This window comes from Tursiops truncatus, chromosome 19 (genome assembly GCF_011762595.2).
Source record: "Tursiops truncatus isolate mTurTru1 chromosome 19, mTurTru1.mat.Y, whole genome shotgun sequence".
In the NCBI taxonomy this organism is placed as follows: domain Eukaryota; kingdom Metazoa; phylum Chordata; class Mammalia; order Artiodactyla; family Delphinidae; genus Tursiops; species Tursiops truncatus.
Window position 1 is genome coordinate 6,417,501 of NC_047052.1, and position 20,229 is coordinate 6,437,729.

The 20,229-nt window shown below is 42.0% G+C and overlaps 1 protein-coding gene across 1 annotated transcript; it reads left to right on the plus strand.

The window, feature by feature from the left end:
* The first annotated feature begins 4,873 nt into the window (after positions 1-4,873).
* MPHOSPH6 (M-phase phosphoprotein 6) lies at positions 4,874-18,731 on the plus strand. Its single transcript, XM_004328135.4, has 5 exons — positions 4,874-5,000; positions 10,080-10,192; positions 15,305-15,395; positions 17,484-17,578; positions 18,030-18,731. Exons 1-5 carry the CDS (start codon positions 4,950-4,952, stop codon positions 18,160-18,162), a joined length of 483 nt encoding a protein of 160 aa, XP_004328183.1. The 5' UTR covers positions 4,874-4,949; the 3' UTR covers positions 18,163-18,731.
* Positions 18,732-20,229: the final 1,498 nt, after the last annotated feature.

Here is a 20,229-nt window from a genome sequence, read left to right on the forward strand (position 1 = left end):
GGCTCAGTAGTTGTGGCTCACGGGCTCTAGAGCGCAGCCCCAGTAGTTGTGGCGCACGGGCTTAGTTGCTCCGCGGTATGTGGGATCTTCCTAAACCAGGGCTCGAACCCATATCTTCTGCATTGGCAGGCTGATTCTTAACTACTGCACCACCAGGGAAGTCCCCATATTGTACAGTTTTTAAATGATTCCATTCTCCTGGTAAAACAGTTCAATAGCTTCACAGGAACTTTCAAAATCCTACTGACTTAACATATGGCCTTTAAGATCTGGCCCCAGGTTGCCTCTCCAGACTTGTCACTTACACAATAGCCATCGTTCAAACACCCTTCCATCTGAATTAAATTCTCCTTCATTACTCCTGCCCCTTTCCCTTTTTTGTCTGGTATATACTTAATTCATCTTGAGGTCTCAGCTTAGGTGTCACTTCCCCAAGGAAGGCTCTCCAAGCTCCTCAAATCCAGATTAGGTTTCCTGCCATAAGACTTATCCCTGACAGTATTTAAGACCTATATCCTTGTCTGTGGCATACCATCAGGGATGGGGTATTTTCCCCACCACCTACCAAAGGGCCAGGAACATAAGAAATGCTTAAAAATATTTGTTAAAGAATGAAAAAGGCAGAAGGCAGAAAAAATAGGAGTCTATGACTGTTAGTCATAAAGTAGTAAGATTTAGTAGTAAGAGGGAACACATTTTGTGAGAAAGGGAGATTTGATATTGTATGTCAGTTTCCCAACAGATGCTCCTTATTTGTCCTCCATGGCTGTGTCAACAGAACTCTCCTCCTTTCTGCCTTAAATAGATACTTAACCTTGGCTTTGCTTTTTTGGCTTGTAAAATGATTATCTCTTCTTTGGCTATAGCACCCAATTTCTCTTTAAAGAATTACCCTCGGGCTTCCCTGGTGGCGCAGTGGTTGAGAGTCCGCCTGCTGATGCAGGGGACACGGGTTCGTGCCCTGGTCTGGGAAGATCCCACATGCCGCGGAGCGGCTGGGCCCGTGAGCCATGGCCGCTGAGCCCGCGCGTCCAGAGCCTGCGCTCCGCAATGGGAGAAGCCACAACAGTGAGAGGCCCACGCACCACAAAAAAAAAAAAAAAAAAGAAGAATTACCCTCCCCCATTCTGTATAGTCCTAAAGGGACTATAAATCAGGTCTTGACCTCTTTTAGCTAAGACTCAATGAGATTCTCTCCTTGACTTTGAAAAATTGAGTGTCCTAAGAGCAATCACCTGATGCTCATCATTCCTACAGTGGCACTTAGTTCCTGCTTCCTAGATACCTGGGCTGCCCTGGTTTCTGTGCTTTTAACTTGTCCTTGTTCTCAAATCTTATTATGAACTAGTAGAAATGTCCTTCTAATAAATCACCATTTTATTCAATAAGCCATTGTCAATTTCTGGTACTTGCAAAAAACAAAAGAACAAAAGCTAACAGGAAAAGAGAAAAAGAAAGAAGAAAGGGGAAAGGGAGGGGGAAGGGAGGGAGGGAAGAGAAAGAAGAAAAAGAAATGCAAGATATATATATAATTTTAAATTTTCTAGCAGGCTCATTAAAAAAAGAAACATGAAATTAATTGTAATGCTAGGTTTTATTTAGACCAATACATCCAAACTCAATATTTCAACATGTAGTCAATATGAAAACTATAAATATTTTACTTTTTTCAAGTCTTTGAAATGTGGTATATATTTTACACTTACAGCCCATCTCAATGCAAACAATAAATTTGCAAAGGCTGAAGTGAAATGCAGTCCTTTCAAAACAATGAAATGTGTATAACAGGAAAATATTTTACACTGCTATAGTTTTTAAATTTAACTAAATTTAAATATTCTGTTACTCAGTCACATTAGCCACCTTTCAAGTGCTCAGTAGCAACATATGACTAGGCTTACTGTACTGGGCTGCACAGCCTTAGACATGATCAGCTCCAAGAGTAAAGACACTCAGGGGATGTGTTCTTGTTGGATCTAGTAACTGGAAGGAATTGGAGGTTCTCACACTTCCAACAAATTCCATTATGAAAGGATTCAGAATTGTGTGAAGACCTATGAAAATATCTCTTCCCCCAAAATGATGTTTCCTTGGCTGTGTAACTAAAACAGGTTAACACATTATTGAGTGTGAAACCAATCCTCTGTATTCTACAATTCAACAGCATAGAGAGATCAAGGAGTTATCTTCCCTGTCTGGGAGTTTAATTCAAAGTTAAGATTACATTATTACTTTTAAATCACTTCTCATTTATTACATTTTGATGGGTAGAAAGAGACTTTGGGGACTAGCTTTAATTATAAGTATTTTCTATGTCAAATAAAAATGTAGAATTTTAAAGTTTGAAGAATTTGACCTTCATCCCTCAGACAATAATAGTCATTGTAAATTGTGAAGTAGGTCAGTGGCCATGATGAGGCCAATGTTTCAGGAAAAGGAATCAGAATCCAGTGTGAAAGTAGACTGGTAACAACAGAGGTCCAGAGGGAAGGTCTGGAGCTTCTAGCATCCTTAGCTGGTGTACATATGCTCTTACTTCTGTCAAGAATTGTTTTCCTCTTAAGCTGATAAGACATGTGCCTATCCTTCAAGATCATATTCATCGTCAGCTCTGTTTCCCAGATGCAGACTACAGAATGGATCCCTTCTTCATCTTTGCTCCCACAGAACCTCTTTCAAAATCCTGAACAGAAGTCAAATTCACAGAGGCAGGAAGGGGTATAGTGGTTACCAGGGGAGGAGGGCATGAGGAGTTATCGTTCAATGGGTAGAGTTTCAGTTTTGCAAGATGAAAAGTTTTCTGTGGATATATGGGAGTTACGGAGGCACAAAACTAAATGATTGGAAGGCCTTTCCCCAGGCTAACTCCTCTCCTTTCAGATCTCAACTTAAATGTCCCACTTTTAAGAGTCCTTCCCTTTTCCAGGCCAGAATGGTTTAGGTGCCCTTGCTATACCCTCTCATGAGCCCCATACTTTTCATGTAGGGCTCTTATTATAACTGTAATCAATACCTAATTTTGTGTCATATTAGTTTGCTAGGGCTCCCATAACAAAACAGTTATGACCAGGTGGCTTAAACCAGAAAACTTTATTTTCTCACTGTTCTGGAGGCTGGAAGTTCAAGATGAAGGCATAGGCAGGTTTGGTTTCTTCTGAGGCCTCTCTCCTTGGCTTTCAAATGGCCACCTTCTCACTGTGTCTTTCCCCCTGTACATGTGCATTCCTGGTATCTCCCTGTGTGTTCAAATTTCTTCTTATAAGGACACCAGTCAGATTACATTGGGACCCACTCTAAGGGCAGTGGCCTCACTTTAACTTAATCACCTCTTTACAGGTCCTGTTTCCAAATACAGCCACATTCTGAAACAAAATTCTGATGAATTTTGGAGGGACACAATTCAACCCATAACATGGGATCACCTCTATTGTTCCCACTCGGTAAACTCTATGACAACTCATCTCGTTCTCATTTCGGGACCTTTACAGTCGCTATTCCCTCTTCTTGGTACACTCTACCTCCAACCCTTCATCCAACAGGTTTTTCTCAGCTTTCAAGCCTTGGCAATATCATCTGACAAGAGCCATCCCAGATCACCTTAACTAATGTAACCCTACAAGTCACTCTATCACATCATCATTTTCTTTCTGCCATGGCACTCAGCAGAATGTCAGCTCCAGGAAAGGGAGGTCATGTGTTTTTACGCACTAGTGTAGCTCAGAGATTAGCCCAGTGTTTCACACGCACATGTGAATGAGTAAGTTTCTATAACCACTTACCACATTATCATGACTTTCTAAGAAAACCTGCCAGGGCATGGCCATGTTTTATTCATGTGTCAGCTCTCTGGTCAACCTCAGCTCTAACACTTACTAGCTGTGTAAACTCTGGTAAGTCCCTTAACCTCTCTGGGCCTCAGGTTCCCAAACGAATACCTTCTTCAGAGTTCTTATAAGGATTAAATAAAATAATACACGTGGGACACCCAGCATAAGAATTCGGCATACAGTGCACGCTATCAGCGGAAAAGCTACTAGGCTGGGTGTTTTCCAAAGTGTGGCAGCTGTGAACGGCGTGAGAACTGTCTTTAGGTGATACACGGAGCATTAAAAGTATCAACTTGGCAACGTTCTTTTAATTCCTCGGATTAAAACAAGGTCATGTTCTCATGCTCATATGTCTTTGACATCTACCTCTTCCTATTCTTCCTCGTTGACAGATCATTCAGGTTCAGAGACGCACACACCAGTTAACAGGTGGATTTAACACTGTTTGTAAGGGCCATTCTGCGGCCAGGCCGCCTGGGTTCATCCCCCACCTCCCTCCCTCTGGCTTTGGGCTAGTTCTGGAACCTGCCTGTACCTCAGTTTACTCAACTGTAACAAGGGGATAATGACCGCCCCATAGGGTTATCGAGGATATAAAATGAACTTATGACACGTACAGTGATGCAGAACATAGAAAGCCCGCCAGCCACGTTAGAAACACGTGAAAGAAACGGTCGGGGGGCGGGGGGGCGACGGCTGCTGTGGCAACTATCTCAAAGGTCTCACCAGGGTGACTGGGTCGGCGAGGCAGGACTGGGTCCGTGAGGCGGGCGGCGCTCAGCCGGTGCTTGGCCTGAGGGGCCCGGTCGAAGCCCTCGGGGAAGGCCGACAGCGGCCAGGACTCCGGCCTTCTGTGGCTGCGGCCTCTTTGGGGTCTCCCTCCCGGCGTCAAGTCGCTGTCACTCCTGCTTTGGCGGCCGCGCCTCTCCCCTGAGCTTCTTCACTAGGCGAGCGCTCCCTGAGGCGACGTGCGAAAAGCGCGCGCCAAGCTGAAGCGCGAAAAACGGGGGCGGAGCCACGGGGCGGCACGACGCGATGTACGTAAGCAGGCGCTGACGCGCACGCAGCATCGCGCATGCGCGGCGGACCTAGTGGCGGCCCGGGGCCGCAGCGGTGCTCGGTATGGCGGCCGAACGCAAAACTAAGTTGTCCAAGAACCTGCTGCGCATGAAGGTGCGGGGACGCGAGGGATGCGGGTCGGGCGGCGGGAGTACCCGGTCTTCCAGACCTGGCTAGAGCCGAGGCGGCGGGCGTATGGGGGCATTCGAGAGGCCCCGGAGGACCTCCAGCTCTCGCGGTCGTCCATTCACTTAGCGCCTGCTCTGAGTTAGGCACTGGGAACCGGATTATAAATCCGTTGGATTCTCTTTTAAAGCCCGCGGCCGGATAGGAGAGACGCCTAAGCAGGCAGTTTAGGATGCAGTGTACTAAGTGCAGTGATGCTAGAGTCGCCGGAAGCCCCTGGAACTTACTTGGGCTTCTGAGGGAAATGGCGTCTAGTAGAGAGTGAAGGGTAGGTGGGAGGGTTGGGTACCTAGCGGCAGAGACTGTGGGGAAAGCGAGTTCAGAAGTCTGAGAGGCAAAACCCCAAAAAGCCGTTATTTCCAAGAACTAGAGGTCATTCAGTATGTCTGGAAGGCAAGTAGCAAGAAATGGGCCCGGAAAAGGAGACAGTAATCACAAGATGCAAGAAATTTTAGGCCAGGTTAAGGATTTTTTTCTTTGTCTTGTGAGCATTGGGAAGCAGTTGCGCACCGGGGAAAGTATCATGAGCTGTGCTTTTTACTTTTCATCGTTACTTTAACTGTCCAGTGGAGAATACATTGGTGAAAGAAAGACCCGACAAGGGACCAAACTGCAGTCATAACGACCAGCTAGAACTAATGATCTGGGTGAGGGGTTTCAGGTGATGGTGGGAATGGAGAGAATTTTAACAGTTGAGGTGAAAGTGAATTATGTCACCCAACTTGAAAGAAAAGTGATTTTCAGATTTGAAATTGAATCAGTTTAACCAAATAGTTTCAGGGTTGTGTGGGGGAAGACAAGGGTGTATGAAATGAATACAGGAATTAAAACAAGAGAAACACCCAAGCCTTAAAACTTAATAGTAGTGGCAAACATACTATGTGGTAGACATTCAGTGCTTTGCATATTATAACGTGTGAAATCCACGTAATAACCCTTTGCGGTGGGCACGATTATTATCCCTCTCTTACAGCTGAGGCACCTGAAACAAGAAGTAGGTAACTTGCCCAAAGTTACACAGCAATAAAGAGTATTGGCAGGACTTAAACTCAGGCAGTCTGGCTTCAAAGCCCCTGCTCTTAATTACTATCTGTACTGCTTGTTGCTGAACACCACTCATAGATGCAGACTGTTAGCTGTCATGTTTACAGAATAATGGAATTTCCAGTGAAGGGAAGCAAGGCATGAGTAATGTTTTGAAAGACTGGAGAGTAAATGTTGCGTGTGCAAGACATGAATGGAGATGCGCTAGGGTGTAACTAGGGATGAATAGGGAGAGTGAGGGTGCAGGGTAAATCATAGCATAATTTATCATTTCTAAAGTACTTCTTTCAAGCATATTAGCAACATTTGAATCATTACTGAACAGAGTTTTTATTTTTGCTTATGGTTTGTAACATCATGTAAGTTTCAGAGAAGTGGACTGGCAAAGCAGACATTGACAAGATTTTAGCAGTTGTTTTAGCTCTTGGAATAAGTCAAGTGAAGATGTGCTGGGTAATTAGGGCTCAGAACAACTATCTGACTCTTCAATTAGGAAGGAAGAAGTTAACTTAAAAAAATTATCCACCCCTACTTGAGTGATTGGGGAAGACACAACTGGACATTGGAAGCAAAAGAGAGAGAAAAAAATTACACAGGTTCTCTCTGTGGGTTAGCAACTTCAGTCATTGATGAGAAAGAACTTACTGGCAGGATACCAGCAGACACGGTGTATACAGATAGAGTGGGGTATCCTTTGAGAAGCAATGGAGCCGCTGCTTTCGGTTTCCTTATCTAGCATAGCTGTTCAGCCAGAGCTAATTGTAGAGTAAGAATGAGAGAGTTGAGGATTTAATGTTGACTCATTTGTTTTCTAGCGTACTCGAATTCCTCTGTCTTGGTCAGCTATTGGGGGCTGGAGGGTGATCCTGAGCAGAAGTAGAAAGTAAAGGGGGTAGGTGGAAGGGCTGTCAGTATGATGGAACGGTTGTAGAGAGGGTACTTACTTGTGATTTTAGCTCTTTTGGACTCTTAAGACAGAAATTAGTGAATTTTTTCTGTAAAGAGACTTTAGTCTTGTGGGCCAAACGGCCACTGTTACAACTACTCAGCTCTTCCATTGTGGCTCAGAGGCAAATGAATATGACCTTGTTCTAGTAAAGCTTTATTTACAACAATATACATCCAGCCTAAGGACTGTACTAGTTTGTGAGACCTGCCGTAGGCCGTCAGTTGTGAGTAAAGTTAAATCACTATCTTTAGAGTATGTTCTTAGATGCTGTAGAGTCAGGAGAATTGGGCAGTTTCTTGATTCATATTCACAGGATGATCTGTCCTTTCCATGTGTACAGAATGTGTATGTGTGTGTGTGTGTGTATTTTGTATACCATAAATAATATCTACCTGACTAAAATTAGGAGGTAAAAGGGCAGTTGGGCAGGACTGATGAGTTTCACCACCAAGAGTATAAGTGATGAAATGAAGCATCTAGGTTTAAAGAGAGCCATCCAAGAAAGGGAGTCTGGAAAAATAAGACAAGTCTAGACTCACGTTCAGAGAAAATTTATTGAGTTCCTCTCAGGTACCAAGTACTGCCTGAGTACCAGTAATACAAGATGAACAAAAGACATGGTCTACTATTCATAATTTTAGTCTTTTGGGAGGCACAGAAAAAGCATAATGAGCCAGTGTTCATAAGGCTGTCTTAGAAGTAGGGAAAGGTATTCTTTTATGGGAACAGACCTGAGAAGAGCTTGGCCAGAAAAGTCAGGGAAGGCCCAAAGGACACATGCTCTGGGCCTTCCCAGAGAAATATTTTGCCAGGCAGAAAATTGAAGCATGATGTTGAGTAGCAGAGGCAGAGGAGTGGGAAGTACAGGGTATGCATTACAGAAATTGCCAATTCTTCTTTTCTATGGTGAGGCTATAGACACAGAGGTGATAGGATGAGGACTACAAAACACTTTAGATAGATTGCAAACATTTCTTTTATGTTTATTTAAAATAATGATAGATTCACAAGAAGTTGCAAAAAATGTAGAGAGATGCTGTGCACACTTCACCTCCCTGTCTTATATTGCTAGAGTACAGTGCAAAGCCAGGAAATGGACAGTGGTACAATCCACAGAGCCTGCTCAGATTTCACTGTTTTACATGCACTCCTTCATGTGTGGGGGCAGGTGTATGTGAGCGTGTTTATCGTGTGTAGATTCATGTAACCATTACCACATTCAGGATACAGAATTGTTCCGTCACCACCAAGTTCCCTTGAGCGACCCCTTTGTAGCCACGCCCACTCCCTTCTATCATGCCTAACCTCTGACAACCACAGATCTGTTCCCCATTCCTATAACTGTGTGACTTCAAAGATGTTGTATAAATGTAATCATTACAATGTGTAACCTTTTGAGATTGACATTTTTCACTCAGCGTAATTCTCTTGAGATCCTTCTAGGTTATTGAGTCAATCAGTAGTTCCTTTTTATTGCTGAGTAATATTCTGTGCTATGGATGTACCATATACTTAACCATTCACCTCTTGAAGAGTATTTTGGTTGTTTCCAGTTTGGGGCTGTTGCATATAGAGTGCTGTGAATATTCTTGTATAACTTTTTGAGTGAATGTAAGTTTTCATTCCCTGGGATAAATGCCCAAGAGGACAGTTGCTGGGTTCTATGGTAAGTGGATGTTTACTTGTGTAAGAAATTGTCAAGCTATTTTCCACAGAGGTTATACCATTTTACTTTCCCACCAGCAGTGTAGGAGTGATCAGTTTCTCTACATCATCATCAGAACTTGATGTTATCACTGTATTTGTGAACATTTTTCAAGTCTTGTCATTTCATTTTGTAGCCATTGGTAAAGCCCTTATGCCTAAAAATGCTTGTGTTTTTGGAAGAGCTGGAGTAGAGGGGAAAGTAATATGGAGCCTGGATAAGGGAAATAAATGGGGATTAATGGAACCCAGTGGAACCCTAGACCTAACTTCTGGGGTGCTCCTGGATGTTTTCTGAATTTATTTTTTCCCATATTGATACTTCATCATTTTGCTGCAGTTAACTTCTTGGTTTGTTCGTCTGTCTCCTGAGGAAATATAGTTATTGTTTGTGCTAGGAAGAGACTAACAGCAGGACTGGCCTGTTTTGAGTTGAGCTTCTGCAGATTTTAGAATAAAGTGCAGCCGTACAGTTGATGAGCGTTTCAGAAGATAGATGTAAGTGAAGAGCAGTGGGGTTACAGATACAGCTTTGCGGCCATCTGTGTTCACAGAGCCCTTACAATGCATCATTCGTCATGCTGGTACTGATGGAGATGATCCAAACACAGTCCCTGCCCTGAAGGTCTTCAGAAAAAACAGATACTCAAGAAATTAAAATGTCCTGAGACTAGTTGAAGCTGCCATGGGAAGCTTCTAGGAGAGAGATGCTGATTTCGCCTGCAGCTGTCAGGGACGATTTTACAGAGATGGAGTAGCCTTACCTATGTCAGAGTAGCCTTACCTATGTCAGTTGGCCAGGTGGAAGAACTTGAGAAGGGCATTACAAATCCAGGTCAGCAGGTGCAAAGGCCGATGGGCTTCCCAGGTCAGAGAGATGTTAGGATAGTACTGAGCATCCTCTCCTTTGTGCCCCCCTCACTTTCTGTCTCAACCTGCCTGTCCTGCTCTGTGGATCAGTCTTTTTGTCTTAGCCCTTGCTCACTGGCTATTATGTAAAACTGAAATATTTAACATGATACTTATTGAATACAGTTGGGGGTTTTGCCTGTTTTATTAAATTAGAAAAACTAAAATGTGGCAAAGCTCTTTTAAAGTCTTCTAAAGGAAGTACACATGTTGCTTTTTATGTGCTCTAGCAGGCTCCCTCCTGAAGTGGTGTAGTCAAGGGCAGGGCTAAGCTGCTTGGTCACCCCACCCCCACCCATGAGACAGGATTTCCAGAGAAATGAGGGAGGGCAGGTTGAGTTTTCCTCAACTGTAAGCTGGGAAAAATAGTTGCTGACACTGATTTTGTTTCGTTTTGACAGTTCATGCAAAGGGGACTGGACTCAGAAACCAAGAAACAACTAGAAGAGGAAGAAAAGAAAATCATTAGTGAAGAGCACTGGTACTTGGATTTGCCCGAGCTTAAAGAGAAAGAGTAGGTTTTTTATGACACTTTGGGCATTCAAAGGGAAATCCCTGTAAATGTGACTGATCATTGCATGACATAAAACCCATGAAATAGTATCTATTCAGTTTCTTGAACTAGACTTGCAAATTTTTTAAAATTATTAAGTCTGTAAGAGTTCTGGTTTGATTTATACATTTTTATTGGTCCTCGGCCATCATTTATAACACCGTTCTTTTTTTTTACATTGAATAAAGGAATCCAGCCTGTATATCTCTGGTAATAACTGGAGACCTTTTATGAGAATCAGTAATGTGCTCTGTATCATATTAAGTTCTGAAGATTAGATGTGTTCTTCAAGCCTCTCCAGTTTTGTTTCAGTAACAGAGTTCTCCATTAGGCTGAGCTTTGTAAAGGCAGGTCAAGAATGTTTTGTTTATTTTCTTTTTTTTAATTTTTGCTATTAATACCAGTCATCTTAGCTAAGATTAATTGAGTCTATAGTGTGTTCTAGGAACTTGGTTAAGCACTTTACATCTCTTAATTATTTAATCCTCATAGCAAACTTGAGAGCTGGCTACTATCATTCCATCCATTTTATAGTTGATGAAACTGAAGCTTAAGGGAGGGTAACTAGACCAAGGTCACCAGCTAGTCGTTACTGAAGCTTGATAACACACTAGATCATTTCTCTTCCACCTCTAAGCTTGGTTGATGCATGATAAATTTTGAATGAAGGAGTGAAGGATTCACATCGTCAATTAATTTTTCTAAATTCTTCTGGAAGCTACTTATCATTTCTCCTTGATGCTTTTCTTACCTTGGTAACATCTGTGGTGTGGCAGTTTTATTCAAATTTTGTCAAATGACTGAAGATGCTGCTTATTGTCTCCAGGCCCATTTATGTCTTTCCTTTCCATACCTTGTAATTTATTTTCTTTTTAACACATTGTTTTCCATGGTTCATTTGGTGGGCTTTTTCTGAATCTTTTCTGGAAGGTTAGACATGCTTCTCTAAAGATAGAAAGTACATCCCACCGGGAGGGATGGAAGGAAGGTACTTTGTTTTCTCTGCTTGCTTCTCAGCTTGCTTTTCTCTTGCTTCTCAGAGGAAGCAAGATGTTAGTGAGGAAGGCGAAGATGATGCTGAAGATGGTATGGATTTGGGAGCAGGGGCTGGTAGGAAGGGACCGTTACTGGTAAGGAGCTATGATTTAATTTTATGCCTTGGCTAAACTTGCTCGAAGTTTTGCCACATGTTTTGTTACTTGGCTTTTATTGAAAAGCAAGACAGTTTGTATCCTGTTTTCAGTATTGTTTTTTTTCCCCCAACACAGCATGTTAGTCCCAGAAAAATGACCTCTAGATTCCTTTCCTAGGGAGGTAGGTGTCTCAGTCTGTTCAGGTACTATAACAAAATACCACAGGCTGGGAAGCTCATGAACAACAGAAATTTATTTCTCACAGTTCTGGAGGCTGGAATTTTAAGATCAGGATACCAGCATGGTCATGTTTTGATGATGGCCCTCTTCCTGGTTCATAGCCAGCGCCTTCTTGCTGTGTCCTCACCTGGTGGAAGTAGCTAGGGATCTCTGTGGGGTCTCTTTCCTAAGGCCCTAAACCCTTCATGAAACCCCACGCTCATGACTTATGTACTTTCCAAAGGCCTCACCTCCTAGTACCATCATCTTTGAGGGTTAGGATTTTAACATATGAATTTGGGGGTGGGGGGGGACAAACATTCAGACCATAGCAGTAAATAATAACCTTTTTCCATCATTCAGTGTCCTATTTATGTATAGGAACGAATTATCAGTTTAGGATGTTGGCAGGAAGAGATGACACTGTCAAATTGGGTAGTTTGAGGAGTGTATAACAGAGACCACCAAAGTGTGAGCAGGTGTAGGGAAGCCACTGTGGACAGTGCATCACCTTGGTGGCTTGTATAGTAGAAATAATTTCCACTCCAGGCCTGGAGGATCAAGAGGAGGGAATGGTTACTGAATCTCAAGACAGACTGTGTGGAGAGAGCATCTTACAAGAGCTGCTACCTTTATTTGAGGGCACGGCCAGCCCAAGTAATCCCCTAGGAAGGGAGCCAGCCGTTCCAGACAGCAAAGGAGCCCTTCCATGTATTACATTCAGATCAGCCTCCCAAGGCATTGATGGGGGGCGGGGAGAGTGGGGAATAGATCTGGAGGGGTAAATGGATGGTATGTCCCTGGGATGTGTGTGTTTTAACACCCCAAATAGGGAGACAGTGGAATGGATTGGTTAATTAAGTGCATGGGCTCTGGAGACAGGCAGACCTGGGTTTGATGCCCATCTCTGCTACTTGCTTACTTGGGATCTTGGGCAGGTTATTGAACCTGTCTTGTCATTTGTATATTGGGTGTGATAATAGTATCTGTCACTTACATTATGAGAAGTAAATGAGATAATGTATGTGAAGCAGTGACCACAGTGCCCGGCATAAAACACAAGAAATGTTAGCGGTATATGTGTTTCCTTATACTTGAATATTATGAAATTCACCCACTCTTTTTGCTCATTTGTGTCTGTGAATCTTTACTTGGTATTGTCATCTGAATTATTGCAGAGGGTTACTACTATCTGTGAAACTGGAGATTCCATTGTGCTCTGGGAGTCTAGAGGTTGCCATTCAGCTGCACTGGGCTATAACTCAGTGACTGTTAGGACTGTTCAGTGTTCATACCTCCCCTTATAGGACACCCCTGGCCAGTGACCAGGCTATGTAGGGGAATGAGGGTCTGGCTTCTTTGTGTCAGCTTGGAACAACTGCAGGGCTTCCTAGAGTTTCTTGTAGGGGCTGAGGTCTTGGCATAGCCACGTTGCAAGTTAGCTTTTCCCTCAGCCCAGTCTTGCAGTCTTCGTTTCCATAGAGGGGCATCTGCCACACAGCACTCACCAATAAAACTTCTGCACATAACTCTGTCTCAGAGTCTGTTTCCAGGGAACCTGACATAAAATACTTAGGAATACTAGGAATAGAATTTACCAGATCCAAGTTTTGCTGTGTTGTGGCTATATGGTTTTTCTTGAAAGGATGTGCCGTGGTATAGAGGATGTGAGTATAGCCATTTTAATTACTCCTTTGCCATAGGATGTTGTTTAAAAAGTATTTTTGCCTCCTGTGCTTCTCGTGCTTGTGCATTGTGGCCTGGTGAACTTTAAGAACTGTGAGCTCTGAGATTGACCCTACTTAGCAAACTGACAAGTTAGCCTGCCACAGTTTCATGGATACTGGTGGAAGGTACGAGATTCCTGAGTCAGAGACAGAGGACTTTATTACTCACAGCACAGCAAGCAGCATGAGCATCACATTGGCATCATTTCCCCTAATGCCAGGGAGAATGATGTGGCACCCACAGTAGGTTTGCATCACTGCAAAGTCCTGAGCTTAGGAAACCTGGGTCTTTGATACTAGACTGCAAACAGACTTGCCCTTGGCTCCAATGGAGGCATTATCTTTATTATACTGGGCATTAAGCAAGTCTGCGCTTTGCTCCAGAGGAAGAATGAAGGCAAAGCTCTGCCTTTCAAAGCTGTTCACTGTGCATATATCCTTAAAAAGATATTTCGGAACAAAAGGGCATGTAGTGCCTCACTCACAAGGTGTGCTAAAATGAGAGAGTCCCATAGAGAATTCTTTCTCAGCAGTGAGTTTTTGCCCTGTTTTGCCGTGCATATTATTTGTGGCCTGAGGCAAGTTTGTTTATTTTTTTCTGAGCAGTAGTTTCTCATCTGCAAAAATAGATGAATATTTCCCTTATTTGCTAACTGAATTAGTGTCGCTCATCATTGAAACTATCCTGTAGATAACAAACTACTTATGCTCCTTTCTATATTAATGTTACAGTTATTGGGCCAATAGAAACCCATGGGAAAGCCCTCTGAGGGGCCAGTGGCCCTACTATGGATCCTTTCCTGGCCTTTGGGTCCACCTCTTGACTTAAGTGAATGCTTAAATGCATATGTATGGTTCTTTCCTGAGGGAGATGATTTACTGGGGACATTCGTGATGTTTTATCACCTGTACTTCACAAGAAACAAGATCGGTTGAAAGGGAATCCCTAGATTATGGAAGAGGCTGAACAAAAAATTCAAGAGAACATGTGCCTAAATTTTTTGGTTACAGTCGGTGGGCTGGTTTGGTACCAGTTGCTCCCTTGTGGCCAGGAGTGGAATAACCTTCTTCATGTTTATCCATTGTATAAGTCTGTTATTTATTATCTGGCCCCCCTCTAGAATGTAACCTCCATGAGAGCAGAGCCTCTCAGTAATGGCTGTCTCCCCAGCTCTAGAACAGTGCCTGGCACACAGTTTGGTTTAACAAGGGTTTGCTGAGTGACTGAATGAATGAGCGCATCTTGACAAGAAGCAGGGCAGGATTGCTTGACAAGGAACAATCTGCCATAAAGGCCAAGTATTTGCTTTCCTGGCTTGCTTTATGGTTGATTGCTGGGCTGTAGTCGGATATGCTTACCTGGAATTGGGGTCATAAACTGGTGACTCACGGGAGAATCCCTTTTGGAGACTGAAACATTCACACTTGCATCACATTTCCAGGGCAACAGTGCCTCCTGGATGCCCTCTCAGCAGCAGTGTCATTTTTACCAGGGTGGTTTTGTAGCATGATTTTGTTTTGGAGTCAGCCACCTAGCTGCCCTGTTTCTGCCCATTTTCCAGTTCTGCTCATCCAGCTCTCCCATTGATTCTGTGAGATACCAGTATCCTTATAATAAATTACTTCTCTACTTAAGCCATCCAGGGCCAGTGGTTATTTACAGCTAAGAACTCCAATTAAAACACTCCTTTAAAGCTACCTAGGACACTAATTTCTGCAGATTTAATAAAAACTTGGTGGAGGGTATAAACGTCAACGAACCTTTGCTTCACTTTTGGAAAATTCAGGTGCCCTGCCACTCTTGCCTCCTAATGCTTTTGTTGACCAAATTAATCAGTTTTTATTTCTAATCCTAGGTCAGAAATATTACTGTATTTTTTCTTGATTCCGCTGAGAACCATAAGATGTATTTTTCATTTGAGATCTTGAGTTTTATTTGCTGTGCTTTGTTATAAGTAGTCATGGTATTAATACAGGTTTATTTTCTCGTCTAGGAGTTTCATAATAGAAGAGCAGAGTTTCTCGTTATGTGAAGATCTTCTCTACGGAAGAATGTCATTCAGAGGATTTAATCCTGAGGTTGAGGTATTAAATATAATTGCTTCACATTTAAGATTTTTCCAATTGAATTCTTTCTGCTTATAATTGGGTTTAGGTTTTTCCCAACCAGATACCATTTCTCCTCATTATATAGAAAATAACAAATCTTGAACTATTGCCATAGCTATTTAAAGAAATTATAGGCATTGCAGTCTAGGTTTATGATAGAATTGGGTAGATAATTTAATATAGCAGTATACAGTCCCGGACAGTGCCACTGTTAAGTGTTAGAATTTTACCTCAGTTCTTTTGCAGGAATGTCAGGATTTTATTCATATGATGCTATTACAAAAAATTATTTTCTGGCATCTATAAATGTATCTTTTCTAGTGGAAAAAATGTTACTTAAAATTTGAGTAATTTGACTTTTTAATGGACAGGTTTTAATCCAAGCTTGTAAATTGATTTTTAAATGAATCTTTGGAAAGTTTGTCTGAAAACGAAATATTCAGCTTGTAACTGAGACGTTCATTTTAATTTTCCTGCCTCGGGGTTGTAGAGAAGCACAGACCTTCGCTTAACAAATAACTATTAGAACTCTGGCTTATATATTGAAAGCCATCTGTCAGGTACTTGACTGACCAAATGGAGGTTTGTGGTATAAAGCTTTAGTTTTGTAACTATCACTTGAAGCCACGGTTTCTTAGCCCTGGCACTTTTGACAATTGAGGCCAGATTATTCTTTATGGTGGGGGCTTTCCATGCACTGTAGGATGTTGAGCAGCATCCCTAGCTTCTACCCTCTACCCACTAGATACATATATACACCCCAGTTGTGACCCCCAAAAATGTGTCCAGATATTGCCAGAGGTCCCTTGGCAAGCAAAATCATACCCGGTTGAAAACCAGTTCTCTCAGGATGCTTATAGGAGCCACAGTTAGCCAAACTAAATGCCAGAGTTTATTTAAAGATTGTAGGTTGGTTTTCTTTCTCTTCCTTTTTTGAGGGGATATGATAATTAAGGTGTTAAATTTACTTTACACAGAATCAACACAAAGTGTTTGTTTTTAATATATTTCCTTGTTTTGGCCTGCTTAAGCTTTAGATTAGGAAGACAAAGAGGACAATGGGGTAAAAGGGAAAAAAAGATAGCAAAGATTATGAGTGGATGATGCCCAGAGACTAGGGTATTGGGCAGGCAGGGACTCCAAAGTATGTCTGATACAGTGGGAAAAGGAGTTGATCTGGCCCTCCAAATTTGACGTGGGAAGTTATTAGAAAATGACTTTAATCACTGGCACTCTGTAACACTGAATATATTCTCTCTGGGAAAGGTTTTGAACTGTTTGGCTTGCAGGCCTGAGCTGTCATAAATTGTGAGAAAAGTTCAATGTACCTGGCTATAAAAAGAATGATACCAACTTGAGAGTACTTACTTTATTATAAGCAGGATGAACTTAGAACACATTTTTTAATATCTATGTGTTTCTAGTGATAAGAGGTAGTGTACTTTTTTTTTAAGTCTGTCAGAGGATAACTATCAAGAAAAGGTTAACGTGAGAAAAAGAAATGAAGGAGAGACCCATGACGCGTGGACATCATGTGGAAATCAGTGCGTTATCCACCCGCGTGTTCAGGGGTGAGGAAGGTCTCCCAATTATACCAGAGCCAGCCTTCCAGTTCTTCCAGCAGTTTGCTGCTCCCCTTCCTCAACCACCACCAAAAACTACATTTAAAATTACTCTTGACTGTAGTGTTTCTCCCATTTGGCTCAAAGTTGGGAAGTTCAAAGGGTATCTGAAAGTTTACTTCTTCTTTCCCCCAGTCACTAGAGTGTGTCAGCAGTGTGCCTGCTTTAGATACAAGTAACTAATAAATTTATGATCTAAAATACATTTAAATTCATTAACAGTAAGTCTAATCTAGTGGAACTTTGTCTTATTATTATTTTAATTCAGAGCTGGCTTCTATCTGCTTATTGTAGAATAAAGTATTATAGAGAATCCCTTATAAATTTTGGTTAGTCCTGTAGATTCTGTGGCTTCTGTGTCTCTACCTTCAAATACATTTGACACCAGTTCCTTTAACAAGCTTTTTCCAGCCCTGCTAGTCCCCATTGTTGTATTTTTCAGAAATTAATGCTTCAGATGAATGCTAAGAACAAAGCAGAGGAAGTTGAAGAGGAAACAGTGGAGCTCGATGTGTCAGATGAAGAAATGGCTAGAAGGTAACTGTTACCTTGGACCAGCTTTATAATCTGAGCCCAGCATTCACTGGCTCTCACATGTGCACTCTTTCCGCATGGTGACTGGTCTACCGTACCTTTGAAGGGAGTACCCCAGCAGAAAGTCATCTTGGCTTAGTCATCTTCTAACACGGCCTGGGGTGGATTTATACCTGTCACAGGCTGGCAAATTGAGGGCTTATTTCTAGTGCTGCTTCTAATACATATTTTAAAATATACATCTCAGTTTATTTAGGATAATGGAAAAACAAAAACAGTGAAGAATTTAATCGTTCATAGAGAAGTTCATAAATTTTAAATCAGATGGTTTCTTTTAATCAAAGTTTTGATTTTTCTTATTCTTTGTTACGTACTTGGTTTGATATTCTTGACAAGTCTTGATTCCTACCTTTTTTATTTGAAACTAAACTTGTTCTGTATATCATCTTAACAGATACGAGACCTTGGTGGGGACAATTGGGAAAAAGTTTGCCAAAAAAAGAGACCGTGTCAATTATGAAGAAGATGAAAATGGAGACATAAAACCAATTAAAACAAAGAAGATGTTCTTAAAACCCCAAGATTAAAACTGATGGCTTAAGATATGGCTCAGGGATGCCTTGTGAGACTTAGCACATTTTGGAACTCATTCTGTTGGTTCCTCTATAGTTACTAATGCTGTAATGTTTATTTGTAAAGAAATGTATAATTTTGGAAACATGCTGTTTTTGGAACAGATGTGTGTTGGATGTTATACATCCTTTGCTTAATGGTATTCATCAAGAGTGGATTTTTAACCCTTGATCTTCAACTGTACATAGGTACGTGGTTGCTTCCTAAAAAATTTTTTATCTCAGATTTTTTTAATATAGTTCTCCAGTCACTGACCTTGAATTGACTCATGTAAACTGATACCAGTGTTTAAATTGCCCTTATGTTTATAATCATGTCAAGTCAGTTCATACATATATTTCGGAATCAAATGTCATGAGAATTTATTATATGTAAATTCATCAAGAACAAACATGCCTCTCCAGGCTGAAATATTTCCATGCTACCAAGTCAATGTCAGTGTGTGGAATTATGTTTTTTTGTTTAAAGCCTTTAATTAATTAAGAAAAAAGATTGTTCTGTAATAAATACCTGTTTTCATGTACTTTTTCATTCTCTTATACTTTCAAATAATAATTTTAGTCTAATTCAGTATTGGAGCTTTTGTCCAATTAGTAACTTTTAAAAAACAGCCATTAATTTAGAATATGGTGATGTATTAGGTTGAACCGTAAGAAATTGCCTTGGGCTTCCCTGGTGGCGCAGTGCTTGAGAGTCCGCCTGCCGATGCAGGGGACACGGGTTCATGCCCCGGTCCGGGAAGATCCCACATGCCGCGGAGTGGCTAGGCCCGTGAGCCATGGCCGCTGAGCCTGTGCATCCGGAGCCTGTGCTCCGCAACGGGAGAAGCCACAACAGTGAGAGGCCCGTGTACCGCAAAAAAAAAAAAAAAAAGAAATTGCCTTTCATGGGTCAAAAACAATTATCGATTTTTGATAGTTCAGCCCAGTAGAATTTACCGCCAAGCAGACCATATCCTAATCTGAACCTTATTCCAAGTAGTAAATACAGAAGCCCATGGAATTAAGTGTGTAGATGTGTCTCTCCGTCTGGAGATATGTACCTAGGACATCTAAGAAATACTTATTTCATCTAATTATGTTCCCAGAAATTAAATGAGGTGCATTTCTCCTCTCTCTCTGAATCTCCTTAGATTCAGATTGCTCTGTGACCTCAGTTCTGAGTTATGAAAAGGTTGTGACTTTGAAGTTAATCTGACTCTAATTCATTGTGAAGGTGAGGACAGTGCACCTCCTGGCTCCCTACATCCTCGGGCAGAAGCTTGAAGTTTTTCACAGTGCTTCGCTGGCACCACAATCGTGGATTTGTGGAATCCCTCATGATATTCTGCACAGCCTTACTTCCAATAGCTGAACCCATTTCCCAATAGGAGAAGTGGAGCAGTGGGCTTGTGCCTCTGGAATTCACTGGTCTTAGCACATACCCCAACACCCAGGAGCAGTGGGTGTAATAGGATGGTGGAATGGTCTACTGAAGATTCAGTCATGGCCCTAGGTGGGGTGCAACACTCCATCTTACAAAATGTAATTTATGTTTTGAACCACTGACCTCTCAGATGGGGCTGTTGCTCTCATCATGGTCAGAATGTATGGTCTGGAATCAACAGAGGCAGAGGGAGTGGCTCCTCTCACTGTTACACCCAATAACCCACTTAGGCATTTTGCTTCCTGTCCCTCAATTTTGACCTCCATTGTTTGGAGATCTGGGTTCCCAAGGAAGGTGTGCTCCCACCAGGGAGGACAACAGTGGTCCCATTAAGACTGAAATTGAAACAATCTGGTCATTTTACCAGTAAATCAGTGGGCAAAGAAGTTTACTCTCCTGGCTGGTGCATGTGATCTTGGGAACAAAGGGACATGTGTTTTGTTCCTACACAATGGGTGATGAAGAAGGATGTCAAACCCAGAGCATTCTCCAGGGCATCTTTCTTAGCACTTCCCTGTCCAATGACAAATTTTAATGAAAAACTACAACCTCAGAGGTGGGAACGATTTCAACCCTTTAGGTTATGAAGTCTTGGG

Coding starts and splice junctions, on each gene's coding strand:
- MPHOSPH6 (XM_004328135.4), top strand. CDS start 4,950: ATGGCGGCCGAACGCAAAACTAAGTTGTCCAAGAACCTGCTGCGCATG. Junction 5,001..10,079: donor AGAACCTGCTGCGCATGAAG/GTGCGGGGACGC, acceptor TCGTTTTGACAG/TTCATGCAAAGGGGACTGGA. Junction 15,396..17,483: donor GATTTAATCCTGAGGTTGAG/GTATTAAATATA, acceptor TGTATTTTTCAG/AAATTAATGCTTCAGATGAA.